Source organism: Hippopotamus amphibius, chromosome 10, assembly GCF_030028045.1.
Source record: "Hippopotamus amphibius kiboko isolate mHipAmp2 chromosome 10, mHipAmp2.hap2, whole genome shotgun sequence".
NCBI lineage: Eukaryota > Metazoa > Chordata > Mammalia > Artiodactyla > Hippopotamidae > Hippopotamus > Hippopotamus amphibius.
Genome location: NC_080195.1, coordinates 49,469,225 through 49,488,054, shown reverse-complemented (window position 1 = coordinate 49,488,054; position 18,830 = coordinate 49,469,225). Strand labels below are relative to the sequence as shown.

Here is an 18,830-nt window from a genome sequence, read left to right as displayed (position 1 = left end):
CTACTGTCTTCCTTCCTTGCTTACATATGAATAGTCATTGAGTTCTGTTTTTATCTCGAGGCTCTTGGATTGACCCATTTCTCTCCACTTGGGCAGCTACCCAGCAGGTCCCTTCACCTCCGACCTCCTGGCGACTGTCCAGTCTCAGATGGGGCCAGATGGGGCTCTTGAGCCAGGCTTTCGAGATCCCACCCCCCCACCCCAGCCTGGCCCCACCTGCCCTCTCCCAGCACCGGTCTCCAGTCTAGACCCTCCCTGACTGCCCTGGGTCTGTCTGGTTTCCGTGGTTCCCCTGGGTCTCCTGGGAGCTGTCATGGACTCACCTTGGAACATGCCCCCAGCGGGGTACCAAGAGTGTGGCAGCCAGTGTATTTGTCGTGTTTATTAAGTGGGACAGACATTTCCTAAGGGCTTTCAAGGGGCCAGGCGCTCCTAGTCAGGGGGGTGGAGTAGGAATGGGGTGAGATGAGGCGGAGCTGGACCCTCCGTAAAGGGCCTTACCCAGGCCAGCTGCAGGCGACGCTGCGTTTCAGCCCCAGCGTCAGTGTATTTCTGGTGGAGCTGAAGTCCTCTGCTGTGTGAGGGTGAACGTTGGGTCAGAGGCTTTGGTGGCTGGCTGGAACGTGGTTTGTGTACTCTGAGAGTGGCTGTTGGTTTGATGACCTGAGGGATTCGCTGGGCTTTCCAGGAAGGAAGCTGTGGATAAGCGTTGAGGCTTGGTGCTCTTGCGGTTTCTGCTGTAGATCCTGGGCTGTCGCTTGGCCCAGCTGCACGCTGTTGTGCTGCCCTGCCAGGTGGGCCCCGGGCCCGCCCTCCCCTCCCTCCCCTCCCCCTGCCTGCTCCCAGTGCAGAAGCGCAGGTGCCTGCCAGTCTCAGGAGGGCTGCTCTGCGGGTCAGAGTCCCGAGGCACTGGGCAAAGGCAAATATTCGAGGACTGAAAACAGCAGTGTCAACATGTTTTTCCAACAGATCCTTTTATTTTTTCCCTTTAACCATGTGCTTGGTGCTGTGGACCTTTTAGTCTGAAGGTCATGAGCTCCCTGGGAGCAGTGGAATGCCATGAGAGAAGGGGGAGTGAACTTTTCGGTGAGCTCTCAAGGTCGCCACGTGAGGGCAGGGGGTCCTCAGGTATTGTGCACAGCCCTGCCGGGGCAGAGCAAGGGAGAAATCATTCTTGGACAACTCCTCCTGACGGGTTTACCCTGGGCAGAAGGGTAAAGGTACATCCAATGGCAGACTGTATTTAGAAACACTAGAATACGACCACATTTCTGTCTTCTACTCTGCTGAGATGGAAATCTGGACAATACATTACAGTAACTGATACCGTGTAGAGTGCTTTATGATTTATAAAGCATGTTCGATAAGTTACCCCATTTCATCCTCACAGCTGTCCCGTGAGGGAGGTATCATTATCTCCACGTCAGATGCGAAGCACTGAGGAAGCACTAAGCTTCTAGAAGGTTGAGTGATGTCACCCAGGCATCTTAGCTGTTGAGTGGTAGAGCCCAGACTTAATGCAAGGCTTCTGGGTACAAAGAGGCAGTGGCCTGAGAGGGCCTGGGGTCACGTAGAGAGACTGGGTTCAGATCCTGGCCATGCTTCTTATCAGCTGTGTGACTTTGGTCAGATTATTTAACTGATCTATAAGAACAAGCGTGTCGGGTAAGCTGTAGTTGCCTCTTCCTGCGGACCGTGTTCCTCTCTAACCCTCTGTCCTCGTCCCTTTCTGGACTGCTTGCTCTGCAGGGTGCAGGGTAGTCGTTCCGGTACCTCTCTCCACCATCCACACGGTACGTCTTGCCTCTTTCCTCTGTGGCATCCTTTGTTTCCTGCGTTCTAGGTTTCTGATTTTTTGTTTATTTCTTGTTTTGGTAGAGCATGAGTTCCAGTAGCTTCCTGAGAAAGGGTACGTTGGTGGTAAACGTTTCCTGTCCGAGATCTTAAGTCTGTCTGAGTCAGTCTACTCACAACCGACAGGTAGTTTGGCTGGTTATAGATTCCAGTTGGAAATCATGTGGCTTGGGAATGTGGAGGAAATGCTTTGCTCTCTTTTGGTGTGCTGGTGAGTTGTCTTCTGCCAATTCTGACCCCTGATCTTTTCGATGTTTTTTTGTTTTGTTTTGTTTTCTGTGAAACTTTCAGAATCTCCTGTCTGTCAGCATTGTTCTGAAAGTTTTCCGTGATGTACTTTGGTGAGAGTCTTTTTTTATTGGTGATGCTGGGCCCTCTTAACTGGAAACTCACATCCTTCAATTCTGGGATATTTGCTTGAATGATTTGCTTGATAATTTCTTTTCCTATGTTTTCTTCTTCTTCTGTAGTTCTTTAATTTGGCTCTTACGTATTATTTTTCTTATCTTGTTCTCCTACTTTTTATTTCTTGACCTTTTTGTTTTATTTCCTAGGAGTTTTTTCAATTCTACCTTCAGCCCTATTGAGATTTTTTATTTCTGTGAGGATTTTACTGAGAGGTTTTCCTCATTCTCTTTGACTATTCATTTTTCATAGCATTCTGTTCTCGTCCTGTGGCTGCACCATTTTATTTCTCTGAGAATAATAATTATAGTTTTCTCCTGTTCAAGTGTCATCTTTCCATTGTTTTGTTCTCAGCTGTCTTTGTGTTGAGGGCTTCCCTGAGACATCTGGTGAACCTTGGCTGTTTGTGTGTTATGAAGAGCAAGACACAGCATGGGGGTTGGAGACTCTGAGGGTGGGGAGGGGGTGAAGGCCACGTGCTTACTGGGAGGGCCTCTCGGTGGGTATTTGAGTGGGAACTCGGCCATTTCGTCGGAAGGTCCTCCAAATCACTGTCTTTTGGTTGTTTTTCTTATGCTCCTCAGTTAACCTAGAGAAAAATTCTCAAGTCTACTTGAGGGGATTAGACTGGCAACATTCTGCAAAAGGGAAGGGAGATGCTCGGGGTGGGGGCTTAGAGGAGATGGGTGATCTCAGGGTTCATACTCCCTCCCAGCCCTGCCTGGTGCCTCCCGGCAGAGCTTTTCTAACTTGGTCTCTCTGGGTGGTAACCCCTGTGTTTTCTGCCTGCTAGGCGGGGGGCTGTTGGGCGGCCGTGAGGGCTGGGCGCGAGTCTGCTGTGTGACAGCTCTCCGCTCAGACGCTTAACCACCTCCCCTCCCCCGCCCCTGCTCTCAGCCCCCCTCTCGTTGTGCCTGTGGAGGTGCCTGGTACTTGCAGGGCCCAAGGTTTTTGGGGTTTTCTGTGGGAGCATTGGGTGGTTTCTTGTTGGCTGGTCTCCTGAGATCATGGGCTAAGCGGGGAAAGTGGAAGACTCCTCACCCATCCGTTCCCATCCAAAATGGGATCCCGTTAAGGGGTGATCGTACTTCTCGGGTGGATTTGGGGCTTTGGTGCTTCTGGGTGGGACAGAGTTTTCATGTGGCTCCAGTGTGTGGCGTTTGGGTACAGCATAGGGTCCAAACATTGACCTCTCAGAGAGGTTGTGGTTGAAAAATGCGCAAGAACACCCATGCAGCATGCTTGTGTACCTGTGCCGTCCAGACGGCTGTGAAAGTGCACAAAGAGAGGACCTCCCTGGCCATCCACTGGTGAAGACTTCGCCTTCCAGTGCAGGGGGTGAGGGTTTGATTCCTGGTGGGGCAGCCAGGATCCCACACGCCTCCTGGCCAAAAAACCAAAACATAAAACAGAAGCAATGTTGTAACAAATTCGATAAAGACTTGAAAAATGGTCCACGTCAAAAAAAAAAAATCTTAAAAAAAAAGTACATAAAGAGGAAGAGTGAACTGGTGACTGGGAGTGGCCCGGAAGAGTCCCTGGGGGAGTGGAGTGATGTGGAGAGGGGATGAGGCAACAGGCAGGTGTAGCGCTGAGAGGGGGAGGGGTGTGCCGTATCCCTCCCAGGGCAGCTGTGCCCAGAGGCAGCGGGCCTGGAGTGAGTGCCCCTTCTTCCTCTGGCCCAGCTGGGACCTGGGACTCACGCGAGGGCCTTGGCTCCTTGATCCCCAGGTGGTCCTGCTGACGTGGCCGTCCTCTGCAAAGTTCTCCGCACTCATCGAGAGAATCTCTGACCCCAAGGACTTGAAAAAACTTCTCAGGACCCGGAATAATGTGCTGGTGCTTTACTCCAAGTCTGGTGAGTGTCCTTCCTGGCCTTGGGGCCATCATCAGGGATGCGGTGGGATGGAGAGGAAGGAGCAGGGGCAGAGGTGGGAGGTAGAGACCCCAGGACTAAAAACCACTCAGGGAGGGTCTGTCAGAAGACAGAGGGGCGTTAGTTCTGCTGCTTTTGGATCCCTAAGAGGTCGTTTCAGTTCCCTTTTTCCAGTATTTCTTGGGAAAAGTGCTCTGGAGTCCCTCAGTACCTCAGGAGGGAGAGGACGTGTGTGTGAAGGAGGACAGAAGACGCTGGCCACCAGGGATGGATGCTCTGGCTTCCTGGACAGCCCCGCCAGCCCCGCCAGAGCTTGCGTCACCACGGCTGTTGATTCATTGACTGGGCCAGCCTGTCGCCTGCTGAGTTGGTCCCAGGCTTGGGGGCACGCACCCAGGCTGGCAGCCCTGGCCCTGCCTGGCCCCAGTCTGTCCCGCTCTGGGGTCAGAACAAGAGACTGAGTCTGGAGTGGGCTCCACCCTTGGAACAGGGCGGCGTCAGTGGGGTGGGAGTAGCGACCTGCCTCTTCTGACCTTGAGGCTGGTTAGGGCGTCCCAGATGGAGAGAGGTTTGCTCGGCTCTTGGCTGCGACTTTGAGCATCTGACTGTTGATGCGGTTCCAGCAGAGTTAAGTGTTTTCACTGCTTCTCAGGATGCCAAGTTTTCTGTGCCCCGGAGAAGCAGTAGCCGGTGGCTGGACCGGTTCCGGGCACAGCTCTCCCTGGCAGCTCATCCCCGACCCTCATTGGCGTGGGGGACTGACGGATGTTTTGGACCTGTGTCCCTCCTGAAGCCTGCGTCCTCCGAGCACGTGGGCACGTGCTGCTCTCTGCCCATCTGAGAGCCTGGCACATACCCCCTGGGGTGGCTGTTGGGAGCCCAGCGTGTGACGAGCGTCCCTTTCCTGTTGAGAATAGGGGGAGACCGAGGCCGGGGAAAAGCCGAGTTGCTCCTGAGGCCTGGGGTCTAGGGCCCTGCGCACGTGTGGCTCAGCCCCCTTGGGTGCTCCCGGAGCTGGGGGTCATCAGCCCCATCTGGGAGCACACGCAGTTCCTTCCCGGGGTCGGTCCCCTGGCATAGGCTCCTCTTCTTAGAAGGACTCTGCAAGGAACTTGTGCGACCTGCTCTCATTTGCTGCTTTGCTGTGAGGTTGTCGGGTAATATCAGTTGACACGGGAGGAAGGTGGAGCTAAGGGAGGATAGCTGCCTGGCCTGAGGTCTCCCAGCCAGTGGACGGTGGAGCTGGTCCCTCTGCTGCCTCCGCCTCGCTTCCTCTGCTGGAGGGCGGGAAGAAATGTGCCAAGTCTGCAGTGACAGGAGGCTCGGCCACCAGGAAAGGATTCGGAAGCAGAGAGTGAGAAGATGAGGTGTCTGGACCAGGGCTTGTGGGGCCAAAGGCGGGGCTGGGAGCGCTCTTGTTTCCTCTTCTGCCCTCGCCCAACCTCTGTCTCTGCCTCTTGGCAGTGGAGCTCTCAGTGCTCCCCAGGTACCCAGCTCCTCCCTGCTTGGGACCGCTGGGCGCAGAGCCGGGGGATGATCTGACCTCCCTGCCTCCTGCCCAGGCCTGCCCCTGAGACTGGGGACCGTCAGTGGCTTTGGGAGCAGCGTAATAATTGGATTCTCTCCCCTCCCTCCTCCCTCTTCCCTCCTTGCAACCAAGTGCCTCCCCTTCCGCGGCTGAAAGGCAGGGTCCGGGAGGGGGCTTCACATGGCTCTAATTTCCCTCCCCCGCCTCCCAGAGCCCAGTCTGCGGGGTGGAGGCTGGCTTTTCCTCCCTGGGCTGCAGCCCTCCTCCTGCTGGCCGGGGGCTCCTGCGAGGGCCTCCTGCAGGCGGCTTCGTGCGTGGCCCTTGCCGGATGCTTTCTGTGCGCCGCGTGAAAGGCTCAGCGTGCTTTATGTTCTCAGACAGCTTCCATGATCCACACTAGAAAAGGAGATCTGAGGAGGCAAATAATTCAGATATCATTTCTGCTTGGCTTTGGAACGTATCGTGTGGTTTCTGGCGGGGGAAGACGGCAGCCCTCTCTCACCGCCGGGTCTGCGTGGAGGCCCTTTTCCAGGGAGCTCACGGGGATGATGGGGAAGGTGACAGCCTGGCCACAGCCACCCTGCAGGCTGGCGGCGTGGAAATCCTGGCCACGGAGGCTCCATTTCTAAGAGCCTGCCCTCCTACAGTAGTTTCCAGGGGCTCTGCGCCGACCTCTCTTCCTTTCTCGTGTTCACTCCGCCCGGCCCTGAGGCGTAGTCCGCGGTCCTGCAGCTGACCCCCGAGGCACTGCCAGGCTGGGGAAGTGGGCCGTGAAAGTGACTTGGGTACATTTAGCACAGATCCAGCAGAGACAGTGTCACGTGTAAACCTCATTGCGTCACCACGTTGTACCGAGCCTGTAGGTGAGCACACAGGTAAAGGGTCTGGTCCCCGCCTCGTCAGCCCCCAGGTTGGGCACCAGGACAGATGAGTGTGGAATCAGCAGGCTCGTCCCCTGCTTAATTGTAGAATTTTTTTTTAAAGAACTTTTATTGAGATATAATTGACATACAATAAACTGCATATAGTTAAAGTGTACAGTCTGATATTTTTTTCTTATTAGTAATGTACATATGGCAATCCCAGTCTCCCAATCACGCTTCTCCCACTTGGTGTCCATATGTTTGTGTCTCTCTTTCTGCCTTGCAAACTGGTCGATCTGCACCATTTTTCTATATTCTGCATATGTGTGTTAATGTATGATATTTGTTTTTTAGTTGTAGAATTGTAATCATTCAGTTCTAGAATTTTCGAAATGTGTCCCAGAAAGGTAATGATTCAGAGATTCTGCTGGGAGTTGAGGATCTGGCCAAGAGACTCTTGGAAGAGTGAGGCGTGAGGTGTGGCTTGAAGGAGGGGTGAGAGGTTCTGTGTCTGTGAAGATGGTGGGAGCAGGACTTTCTGAGAAGAGCTGGGCTGTTCTCACACAACTGTCGCTCACAGGGGCGGCGCTCTAACTGGTGCTCAGGACCTCACTTCTAAGGCTGGTCTCCGTCCTTCCTTGCCCCTGAGGGAAGATGGCAGGGATGGCTGTGGTACACTTGGGTACAGATGCTTAATTTTTTGTTTTTTTTTACAGAGGCTGCAGCTGAAAGTCATCTCAGGTTATTGTCTACTGTGGCCCAAGCAGTGAAAGGACAAGGCACCATCTGCTGGGTGGACTGTGGGTATGTCCTGGGGACGTGCGACATAGTGGCTGGAGGGCCGGGGGTGGGCTCTGGGCGGGGTGGGGAGTGTTCCTGGCTGATACTCTGGGAGAGGGGATGTGATGGAGAGATGGCTGCAGAAGGACCCCCCACCCCCAGCAATGCGGCAGGACCACTGTGGGCTGGAGGAGGGGTAGGTGTGGCTCCCCGTCCTGCCTTTCCAGCCCCATGCCTCTTCTTCCCTTTTCCCTAGTGCTTTTACTTTTTACTCACTTGTCACATGTCACTTGATTTTGTCTTCTCCGTGGGTGGCAAAGGGGGCCTTGATGCCCAAAGAGGCAAGATTATTTTCAGGATCACTCAGTGGGCTTGCTTATGGTGGGGTCTGCAGCAAGAACCATGGGCTTTACCTGTGGCCCAGGCCCTTCATAGAGGTCTCCAGTGCTTACAGTGCAGAAGCGGGGGAGTCAGCTGGCGACCTGTCTGTTGCCTTGGCTCCCGAGGTGGCTCCGTTGAGATGTGTCAGTCCTGGACGTGTGGCTTCGTCCTTCCAGCTCTCTCCTCTGGCCTGCGTGTCCTCACCCCGCTTCCCAGTGTGTCCCAGTGATGATGCTGTGAGCTCCTCCTCCTCCTGCCTCACCTGCCCCTCCCAGAGTCTTCCTTGCCAGTGCTGCGGCAGAATCAAGCATTGGCCCACGGGAGGGAGGGCTGCTTCTGAGTGTGGCAAAGGGGGCTCTTGCTCAAGTGCCTCTCATCCTTTTCAGTTTGGGAGTGTTGAGTCCCCGGTGTGCTCGGCTTCCATTTTCCTTTCAATCATTAGGAATAATTGCCACATCTCTCTGTGTTCCGTGCTTTCACTGCTGGGATTTATATACACATAACTCTTGTCACATAATTAGCTCCCAATTGGGCATAGATTGGCAAAAACAGAGAAAAGACACAGAGAGGGTGAAACATACGGAAAAGGTTGGGAAGAATAGATTTGTTCTTTGCACGTTTGTCGAGCACAGGCTGCATGCAAGGCACGGCGCTGCACTGGGCGGATACCAGCATCTGCATGTCCTTCTTACCGAGGACAGGATGTGTTTCCAGAGCTGCTGGGTCCAGCCTCTCCTCACCTGGACTTGGGATTTATTGGGAGTGTGGGTTTGGGAAGAAGAGGGGAGAGGAGCTTAGGCAGTGTTAGTACTGGGACCAGGTGGAGTTCTGCTGCGAAGAGAGGCAGTTCTTTTCCTGCGTGGCCCGTGAAGGTCTTTGTGACCTTCAATGTCTCTGTCCTTGCCCGAGTCAGAAGCCCTGCTACTCCCCTGTGGGTTCAGGGAGTTTTATGGGCTCCACTCCAGTGCAGCCTTCTTTCGCTTCATTCTGAGTTCTAAATGGCTGTTTTGCAAATGAACTTCTCAGACACAACTGTTTTATAAGTTGATAGCCTCGATCTGGTCCTGCCTGTCATTGGAGAGAACTGAAGGAGATTCATATTTTGACAAATCGCTGAAGGAGACCAGGAGAAGTCTGTTTGCTCTAGGCATGTGTGTGTGTGCGCGCGCGTGCGTGCGTGCATGCACAGGAGCCTATCTGGCCTCACACCTCCCAATTGATTCAAACCCCAGCTTAACAGAACAGACGGCTCACTAGACAGTTGGCGAGATCGTAGCTGTTGGCTCCTTCTAGTTCCTAGTTGGTCTGAAAGTGTTCTTGTCTTCCAGGTGGTGTCTGCGTCCCATATTCTACCAGGAGTGCTCTGTGTGACTGGCTAAGTGATAAAGCCTGGTAGAGAGGACAGGGGGCTTTGGAATCTCCATGCCTGAAGATGGCATCAGTCCTGCCAAGCTGATGGAGCCTCATCACAGGCAGTTCTCACCAAGCATGTAGGTGGCAGAGATGGGCAGAAGAGCTTTGTTTAGCTGCTCCACCCATCTGGGTCCATTCAGCAGACATTCCCAAGCACTTAGCCTGTGATTTGAGGTACACACGTGGCTAACAGTGTCCTCGAGGGGCACACGGTGCAAGGAGGAGGCAGACACCTAGCCAGATGATTCCAGGCACTTCATTCTGCCTGGAAAGATTGAGAAGAACTTCACAGAGGAGGTCGAGTTCACATTTGGGGCAAAGACCTCAGAGTACCAGGTCTTTAACGTGCCCTGGCTTTCCCTGCAGCAGCTCCCTGTGTGTGGGCCCCTCGTCATCTGGCCGACGGGTATGGAGGTGACAGTTCTGCTCTGCTCCCTGGACAGGCAGGACTAAATGGGACCAGGGTAAGTCTGTGAAGACAGACTAAGAAGAATAGAATTCGGGACTCGTTTAGAGACATGGTGTCTGGAATCCATAAAAGTGCCAATGGGAGAAGTAATCCTGTGACGTTGGTGTTCTAAAATGAAAATCTAGGGGGGGCACCTAAGAGCTTCAAGGAGGGAACCTTAAGACAAAAGGATTGACTGTTCACATAATTGCTACTCAATTTATGCCTCTAAGAGGAAGTATAAACTGAAATGTTAAGTTGCTTTTAAAAGTTTAGATAAGTAGGTGGATTACAGAGCTATAATGGATGATGTTGGAAGCAGGAATATCTGGGTTCGAGTTTGAAGTCAGAGGCAGGATACAGCTGAGTCTTCCCAGAACAGCCGAAGGGACAGAACTTGGGTCTGTGGTCCATGCAGGCCGCCCTGGGTGGCAGTTCACGGATCACTGTTACACAAGGAGATCCCCAAGGACGTGAGCTGGTTCTGCCCTTCTGCTCAGCGGCTTCCGCTCCAAGACGTCTGAACATGGCCCGTAAATCATTAGGGGAACCCACCACGTTCACCCCGGGCCCTGAGGTGACCGCTCTCAGCTGTCATCCTAAACGCACTCAGTCTGTGTTTATGCGTCTGAATGAGACGCCCTGGGATGGGCAGAGGATGGGCAGAAGCACCCCCGAGGGCACTCTGCTGCGGTCTGCAGGGGAGGGAGCGGAGGGACAGCAGGCGGGCAGCTGGAGCACTCCTGCGCGTACGTGGGCCCTGCCGCGTGCGCTTCCCCACCTCTGCTTCCTGCCCTGCCAGGAAAGGGTTGGAGGCAGGAGTGGGGATGCCGGGGCTTGGGGTGGGGTGATGGCCGCTCTGCCTTCCCCCCTTAAAAGGCAGGTGGGGGGGCCGGGGCACCCCAGGGGCAGGGAAGAGAGTGCTCCGGGGCGAGGCGTCTGTAAAGGTGTGTGCAGCTCCACCACTTACCAACCCCATCACCCTGGACAAGTCGGTCACCCTGCATCTGTTCCCTCACCTGGGAAATGGACAACAGTGCGCAGTCTGCCTTCTCACGGGGTCCGTGTGACGGTCTTGTGCATGCAGGTTCTTTGTAGCGTTGATTTCAACGTGAGGTTGCATTCCGCCCTCGCTGTTTTTCGTCTGGGCCAGGTTGCCAGGGCGTGCCACGGAGCTGGAGGGGGCTGGTGCTTGTCTCCAGGGGCTTGCCCTTGGGTGAGGCCTGCTTGTCAGTGGGAGGGTGCCCCTGAAGAAGGTTTTGGGGGTGAGAGCCCTGGTGCACAGGGTGTTTTGCTTGACCCTTAAGAACGGTGGGGTGCTGTGGAACTTGTAGGACTGCGGGTCAGGAGGCCTGGCTCTGAGTCCAGGCTGTGACAGCAGCTGGCTGTGGGACCTTCGGCGAGTCGCTGCCTCTCTCTGGGCTTCAGTTTCCTCTTGCGTAAAACACGCAGTTAAATCTTCCAGGTTGCTTTCATCCCTGCGTAGCCTTGTCCAGAGCATTCCAGAAGCTGCCAGGCTCACATGTATGTACTTGTACGTATGCATATGTATATACAGGCCTGTGTGCTGGTGCAGATGTGTGGGAGGTGTGCCTTCTAGTCTTTGTGCCTCTCCCCACCCTGCTGTCTGCCTCTCCCCTCCCCCACATCCCCGCTCTCCGCTCTCCGCCTTTGTTCCCTCTCCCATGCTACTTCTGTTGCCTCTTCCCTTCTCGGGTGCCTGCCTCCCCTGTTCTTTTGGTCTTTCTCCTCCTGTCCTCTGTGTGTGGATAGTTCTTTTCTTCTCGCTTTCCTGGATCTCCCCTCCCTGTTCCTGCCTGCACACCTGCAGGCACACACGCTGCTCTCCGTCGGCCCCCGTGACTTGTGTTCCGAGGTGTCTGTAGGGGTCTGGCTTCGGTCCAGGGATTTGTCGGCTCTCCCTTCCCCTCCCCCACTCCTGGCTCAGATCTCAGCAGCCACCCTCGGGTTGGCTGGTGGTAGTTGTCCAGCTCTTAAGTGCGTTGTGTGTGAGGGAGTTGGTATTCTCTGCGTGCCCTGCAGCCTGGCATCAGGGCTCAGCCTGGCGTGGGGGGTGCTGTCTGGGCGGCGGAGCTGGAGCCAGCAGGCGGGAGCTGTGCCCGGCGTGCTGTTTCCTGGGGCTGGTTCTCCCTGGGCCGAGGCTGCCCTCTGGGGCGCTCGCTGCTTTCTTTTCCTGAGGGTCTAAGGTCATCACCTTACCGCGTTTTCCTTCTTCCCTGCTCTCATTCTCCCATCTGCTTTCTTTCCCCTAAGCAGTGCTGGCTTCCCAGATGCAAGATGTGGGGCCTGCCAGGGCAGGCATAACATATTTTGAAGCCCGTGTTTTCTTCCAAAAATGATTTGAACTTAGCATTTGCTCCTTTACATGTAAGCATGTTGAAATTACCATGGGATAAAATAGGCTTCCAGGAGAGGTGCCGTGTTTGTGTCGTGGCTTCAGACACCTCATGGCATGTAGCTCTGCACTCGTGGGGTGACGTTTCCCCCCCTAGAACTGCTGGGCTGGGGAGGCAGGTGGAGGATGAGAAGGCACTCTCCTCTTTCTCGTATTCCCATCACTTTTATGAACTCTGCTGCATAATTCACACTCGATGATGTGTGCCTTCTTGAGGTCGGTGCCGAGGAGGACAGCCAGACCTGGGAGGATCCTGTTGTGCCGGTCCCTTTGTCAGCAGGGCCAGTGACCAGCCACCCAGGTCTGGGCACGTTGAAGGCCTGGCTGTTGCAGGCTGTTCTCTGTCTCTTGCCTTTGTCCTGCAGCTGCATCCTTCCACCTGGTCCTCCGCGTCGGGCACCTCGCAGTCACTCTGGCGGTGTTTTTTGCTCACTCGCTCCTTGTCTCGCATTTTCTTCATGTCTCTGAAGTGGGGGCACATCCCACCTTTCCTCTCCTACCCACCCTCAGAGGTCACAGGTCCATCTGCTCAGAATCCTGCCATGTTAGACCGGCAGATGGGAGAAAGAGATTTACCCCTTCTTTGATGGGGAAACAGACCCTGGGAAGGCTGAGTTGGCCAAGGGCACACAGTGTCCAAGACAGGTTGGGGGCCTCACCTCTGGTCCTCAGCGTAACCTGCTTTCCACCTGCCGCAGGAGGCTGCCCAAGGTTTGTGTGGATGTAAGGAAGTCGCCTGGCTGAGCGAGGATCCAGTTGGTGGGCTAGGAGAGACATGATGGAGGTTGAGATCTTTTTGAGTCTCCACTGTCTGTCCTGGCTTCTGGTTCTGGTTCATGCGTCAGGACACAGGCAGCCTGCCTTGATGCTTTAGTAATACTTGACCCTGTAGGGGAATAGAGCTCCATCCAGCTCATGTGGACAACTCCCACATTTTGCAGCTCGGGAAGCCGAGGGCCCTGCCAGAGGTCACCGGTTGGCTAGTGGCAGAGCCAGATCTAGAAGCCATCAGTCATTCCAGCTGGCAGTGACTCCAGGGATGGTTTGGTACTTAGGCTGTGACTTCTGAAAGTCAAGTAGCTCCCCTTCCCAAGCCTCCAGGACCTTATTTCTTCTCTTTCCTCCTGCTCTCACCCTGCACCTTTCCTCCCTGGGTCTGACTCCCAGGAGCGTGCATTGCCAGTCTCTTGAGTGATTGTCACTGCGCGTGTGGATCTTGTCGACACAGCACCGTGTACCTGCAGCCACTGCGCTGCTGGCCAGTGACCCACAACAGAGTCACACGAAAACACCCCATGCCGTGCGTATGTGTCTGTCTTGGCCAGGGATGGGGAGGGACGTGTGAAAAGGCCTTGGTGACCTTCTGCATCATCTGTAGAGGAGAACCCAGGGAGGCGGGGGAGGAGGGGATGTAGCAAGTCGTGGGGGAGCCAACGGGCAGCGGGAGGCGGGGCTGCAGCCTCCCCAGCAGAGAAGGCTGGTTCCTGCAGGACAGTCAGGGGAGTGGCAGGTGAGGGCCCCTGCAGGCCAGTCCACAGTCTGTGGCTGCCCCACCCCCTCCACGCCAGCAGAGCCGCTCATTTCCCAGCTCACTGCCTTTGTCTCCTTTCTCCCCAGAGCCTCCATCACCTGGCTAGGGAAGGGCGGGAGCACAATAAGTTGTGCCGAATCTCTCAACCCAGATCCTTTCAAGTCCCTGAGCTTGGGTAGTTTCTCCCCTTCCTGAACTCTTAGGAATTTTGGTGTACCGCACAAGTAGTGTGTGGCATGCACACGTGCGCACACACACACACACTCTGAGAGGCAGAGTCGTAGGAGGCAGGGAGCTGATCTGAGAGAGCACTGTCGGGAACTGTCACCTGTAGGATTGCTGGAGCTCAGTAGGCAGCGCCCAGAGAGCCGGCCGTGAGCACCTCATCGCAGCGCCACTCACTCGGGCTATTTGTAAAGCGCCTGCTCTGTGCCCGCTGCCGCTGTAACCCTGGGGAACCAGCCCTGAACGAAACAAAGCCCTCGGCTGGGTGGAGCGGGCCTTTCCGATGGGGGTGCAGTGGACGTGTTGGTCCGATGTGGAGACAGCGGGGCCGGGGGTGGGGTAGCGCTGGACGAGGGGGCCGAGGCGCTGGGGTCTATGGCAGAGATGCTCGGAGAGGACAGGACGCCGGCTCCCTACCCAGCTCTCTGAGAACGTGTGCATGCGTGTGTGTGTGTGGACACGCGTGTGCAGGGAGCAGGGAAGGGGGAGAATCCTCGGGGAGTGTGCTGTAACCTAAGGAGGGGAGAGGGTCGCACCGAGTCCGTCGCAAGGAGTCCTGCGGCAGAGCTGTGGCGGCTGAACGGCCGTGGGGGCCGTAGGCTGCGGGCTGGGCTGGAGGTGCTCTCGGGGAACCTCCGTGCCCCCCAGCTCCACCCAGCCCAGCCAGTCTCTTTGGAATGTTGCTCCTGAGCCTGGCCGGGACAGTAAGGCTTTCCCGCAGAGTGGGTTCCTGCACAGCCGGCAGGGACTAGGGTTGCAAGGACTGGGCCCCCACTCCTGTCTCTCCGCTTGGTGACGTCACAGGGAGAGGCTGCCAGCCAGGCTCGACGGAGGAGAGGGCCGGCGTGGGGCTGCTTGGAAGTCTGGGCACCCCTGCTGGATGCCAGCCTGGGGCGAGGGGGGCCGCGGGCACCTGGGTCTGGTTCCTGCCGCAGCCGCTATCTGTTGTCACATTTGGGCGGACGGTAGGTGGTCACAGAAACAGTTGCACGTAGTAGAATGAAGCCAGACAGGGAAAGTGCCAAGGGAACCATTGTAAACATCCCATTCGAGCCCTGCCATCTCTCCTGGGGCCGTTGGAAAGGGCTCCTTGGACACAGCTGTCACACAGACCCGCTGCCTGTCAGCGTGGCTTCACCACAGAGGGCCCGCGGGGCAGGCAGACCAACCTGTGCACGCTACCATCAGGGGAGATGAGCCGGGCATCCCCACGGGGCTCTAGGGTGAGAGTTCGGCCACCAGGCGCCTGGGCTGCTCTTACAGGGCCTCCTGATGCCCGCCCTCAGCCCCTCCGGGTCCCCTCCACACCCCAGCTCAGCCCTCCTCTCTGGACTCCCTGTCTTAGAGGGCCCTGGCCCCCCTGCGGGAGAGGCTGCCGTCTCTCCCTCCTGCGTGCGTCGTGTGTGTCTTTCGTCCCCCGTTTGCTGGGGGTGGGCAGGCGGCTGGAAGCTGCAGCAGCTGCCGTGACGGCCACCACAGGTAGGGCCACATAAGGGGGGGGGCCCTGGGAGGGGCTGACACGCCCCCTCTGCGACCCACACTCCTGTCCTGCAGAACGTGCTTCTTGAATTGCAAATTGCCCATTTGCACCTAAAATGAGGTCCCATAATTTTGCCTGTCCGTTGATGAGTGTCGCCTTTAGAATGGAGCTGAATGGTGTCATTAGCCCGTCTGCGCTGGGGCTGGTGCACAGCTGTGTGAGGCTGATGGCCGTCCAGGGTGGTGAGCTAGGTAAACAGCTGGGCGCTGATGGGACTTCCCTCAGGTGGCTGTCATACCCGGCAGGACAAGGTTTCTCATGCGCTGTATAGTCAGCGGGGCCCCGTGGGGGTTGGGGGCAGAGATACCCTCGCTGCGTCCATTGAGCTGTAGGGAGAGGGCCCTGCAGTGAGGAGCAGGGCCCTGTGGGTGGGGTAGCTGGCTCTCTCTGGCTGGCAGACGTGGCTGAATGTGGTGAGGTCATGTGGAGGCTGTGAGAGCAGGTGAGGCCTCTGAGGGGGCTGGTGGAGGGTACAGGGGAAGCCAGACCTTAAGGAGGTGGGAGAGATGTCGGGGAGAGGAGGAAGAGCTGGGCGGGGCGGTGACCGGCGTCAGAATCACCTGGGAGGCTCCTTACGACACAGCTGCTCCAGGACCTGCCGGGAGTTTTCATTGAGCAGATCTGGGATGGGGCTGAGAATGTGCGCTTCCGACAGGTTGCTGGGTGGTGCTGAGGCAGCTGGTCCAGGGAGCACATTTTGAGATCCATGGTCTAACGGAAAGGGAACCAAGATTAGAGGAGGTCGTGTGTGAGCACTTGGTAAACAGCGAATGGCACCCGGCAGACGCTTCTCACGAGAAGAGTTTCAGGAGTGTGGTATTGCAGGTGCTGGCACTTCACTGAACCTTTCCCCTTTCTCTTTTTGGCTTTTGTCAATACGTGGTCAGATTGCACGACTCCTTCAGCGTCGCAGAACCTTTCCCTCCTGCTCTGGTCTGGTGGTATAAAGCGGGCGGCACACGGCACACATCCGTGGTTTAAAGACAAAAACTTGCTAGGGCCTCAGGTGGAGCGTCTGAAGCCATGATCTGCGGGTGGGTCAGGGAATCCGTATATGTGAAACCTTGCCCAGGTGATTCTAAAGAGCAGCCAGGACTGGGAACCACTGTCCTGAGCTCATTTTTCTTCTTAGAGCGGGCTGTCTGCCCTCTAAGCTTCGGGGGCACTTCCTCTGTCTGAACCGATCACGTTGCCCTTTTCAGGCAGTGCTGTGTCCTCCCCATCTGCCTGCCCCTGACCTTCCAGGTCAGTCCAGATCCTCTTGGTTTCTCTGCTTCCTCCAGTTCTCTGAGAACCCATTTGTACTGAGGGCCTCACGTGCTACTGAGAATCCCAAGTGACCTGCTTCACTCTTAGGCCACCAGCAGATTTTACTCCATCAACACCTTTGTGAGGACTTCAGGTAACAAGTGTCTTTTTCTCAACATTTGTGTCTTTCAGTGACACAGAGAGTAGAAAATTGTGCAAGAAGATGAAAGTTGACCTGAGCGCAAAGGACAAAAAGGTTGAATTATTCCATTACCAGTAAGTACACGTGGGCATTTCCAATTTCCAGGTAAATGCGGAAAGCTTTCATTGGTGTTCTCAGCAAACCGCGATTTTTAGTGAGATTAATTTTACTTCAGAATGATTTTTTTTTTCTCTGTTTACAATTATTTCTTAACAAAAAACATGTTGAACTGTGTTCAGTAACTGAATCTTATTAAGATGCTGCAGGAAGACAAAGGTAAGTGTCTTCACAACCATTCCTAAAGTTAACACCTTTTTCTCCTCATTTGACAGGGATGGTGCATTTCATACTGAATATAACCGAGCCGTGACATTTAAGGTAAATTTCGCTCCCTCATCCTCAGCAGAGGAGGAAGGGCAGAGCACACGAATGCCCTGCTGAATGACCGGAGGGATTCTTATCTCTAGGGCATAGATCAGCAGAATGTCTGGAAAAGTTTGTAACTGTTAAACCGGGGGGATGACCCACCTTGTAGACAGTTTGTGACTCTGTCAGCGGTTGTCCAGTGAGATACATGCTATCATGCCCTCCCCTGCAGAGGCCTGAGTCTCCCTTTGCTGTGGCTTCAGAGCCCTCCCTCACCTCTGCAGTAGTGTCCGTGGGTCTGTCCATGGGGCCGCCCATCGGCCAGAGGTGGCCGGCAGTGCCCAGGTTAACGCAGCGTGCAGGACCCAGGCAGGGCGGCACCTTTGGGGCTGATGCGGTGCGTTCCAGGTGAGATGCCCACGTCACTGAGACGTTGCCGGCTACAAATCCAGTTCAGAAGGAGATGGAAGAGCATCAGTGAAAATACATATGGAGATCCTCTGAGCTGCAGGTGCTGTCCTGTTATCACAGAGCAGGTCCCCCAATGCTGAGTCCTTCCACTGCCCTTGGATTCTCCTCCGTCAACATGTGCACTCCCTTCCTCAAATCAGTCTTCCTCTGCCTCTGGTCCAGGCGGCATCCCCTGCCCTGACGGGGGCCACGTGCTCCAGCATAAGATGCGCCCACCCTCTCTCACTCTCCTGCTTCTCAGACTGCGTTAGACCCTGAGCTCCTCTTCCTGTGTCTCTTTCCATCTGTTTCCTTCCATTCTTTTCTGTCTGTCCATCTGTGCAGCTGTCAGTGCCCCTCTCCCTCTGCCTCTCTCCCCCCATCTCCCTGGTCATTTGTTTATCCACTAACACTTGTTCTTTTTTAAGTTGCCACAGCTTTTACCTTATACAGACTCAACCTGATTACTCATCATCTCAACACCCACTTAGACACTTAGAGAAGACTCTACCAACTAGAGTTACTTAACCCCTCTTCTTTTGTGTTAAGACGTCAGCTGAAGTCCTCAGAGGGAGCACGTGCTCCGCAGGCATAAGATTGAGCTGGGTGGGGTCAGGTGGGGGAGATGCTGATGGAAAGAGGGGCTGGGGGCTTTTTGTTTTGTGTTTGGAGGTCGTGTTCAGTTTATACTCTGCTGGCCCTCTGAGGAGTCTGTCCTGGGCTTGTGGAGCAGGGAGTAGCAGGAGGGGAGCCAGGGGGTCTGGACTTGCCTGGGTCGGGGAGGCCGAGTCCTGGCCTCTGTCCACCTCCGTACCGAGACCAGGAGTGTGGGACCTGCTCGCTCCCGTCCTTCCTGTGATTGTGGCATCAAGAAGCCGGAGAAGTGGGCTGAGCGTTGTACAGGGTTAGGGTCTTGGGTGGAGAGAGGGCATCCTTGGTCCCAGGGTCCCCGAAGCCCACGGGGCCATCAAGGACTGGGGTAGAGTCCCTGGGGTTCTCCGGGGTGGGGGTGATGGCCGAGCTCCCCGTGACTGCCTGACGGCTCCTGCTTCTCCGTGGGGGCGGCCGCGAACAAAGCCCTCCTTGGTCACGGATCACTTTTCCTTTCAGGGTGTCTCCTGAACCTCTGTCTCCAGAAAGACGGAGGCTGCCTTGGCAGGGTGGGCGCACAGTCTCAGGCTCACGGCCTGGCTGTCGTTGCTGTCCGCCTGTGCGGTTCAGCAGTGGCCTGGTCCCAGGGACTGGCTGGGGCCCCTAGACTCCAGAGGCCGCATAAGTGAGGGTGAAGAGTGGGGAGCTCAGAG

General features: G+C 55.7%; 1 protein-coding gene across 1 annotated transcript in view; it reads left to right on the top strand.

The window, feature by feature from the left end:
- The window catches only part of PDIA5 (protein disulfide isomerase family A member 5), a 90,252-nt gene that overhangs the window by 18,081 nt on the left and 53,341 nt on the right, over positions 1-18,830 (top strand). The window contains exons 2-5 of the mRNA XM_057696984.1: positions 3,991-4,117; positions 7,243-7,330; positions 16,701-16,784; positions 17,043-17,088. Of these exons, the coding sequence (XP_057552967.1) occupies positions 3,991-4,117; positions 7,243-7,330; positions 16,701-16,784; positions 17,043-17,088 (345 nt within the window). The remainder of the gene's footprint in view (positions 1-3,990; positions 4,118-7,242; positions 7,331-16,700; positions 16,785-17,042; positions 17,089-18,830) is intronic.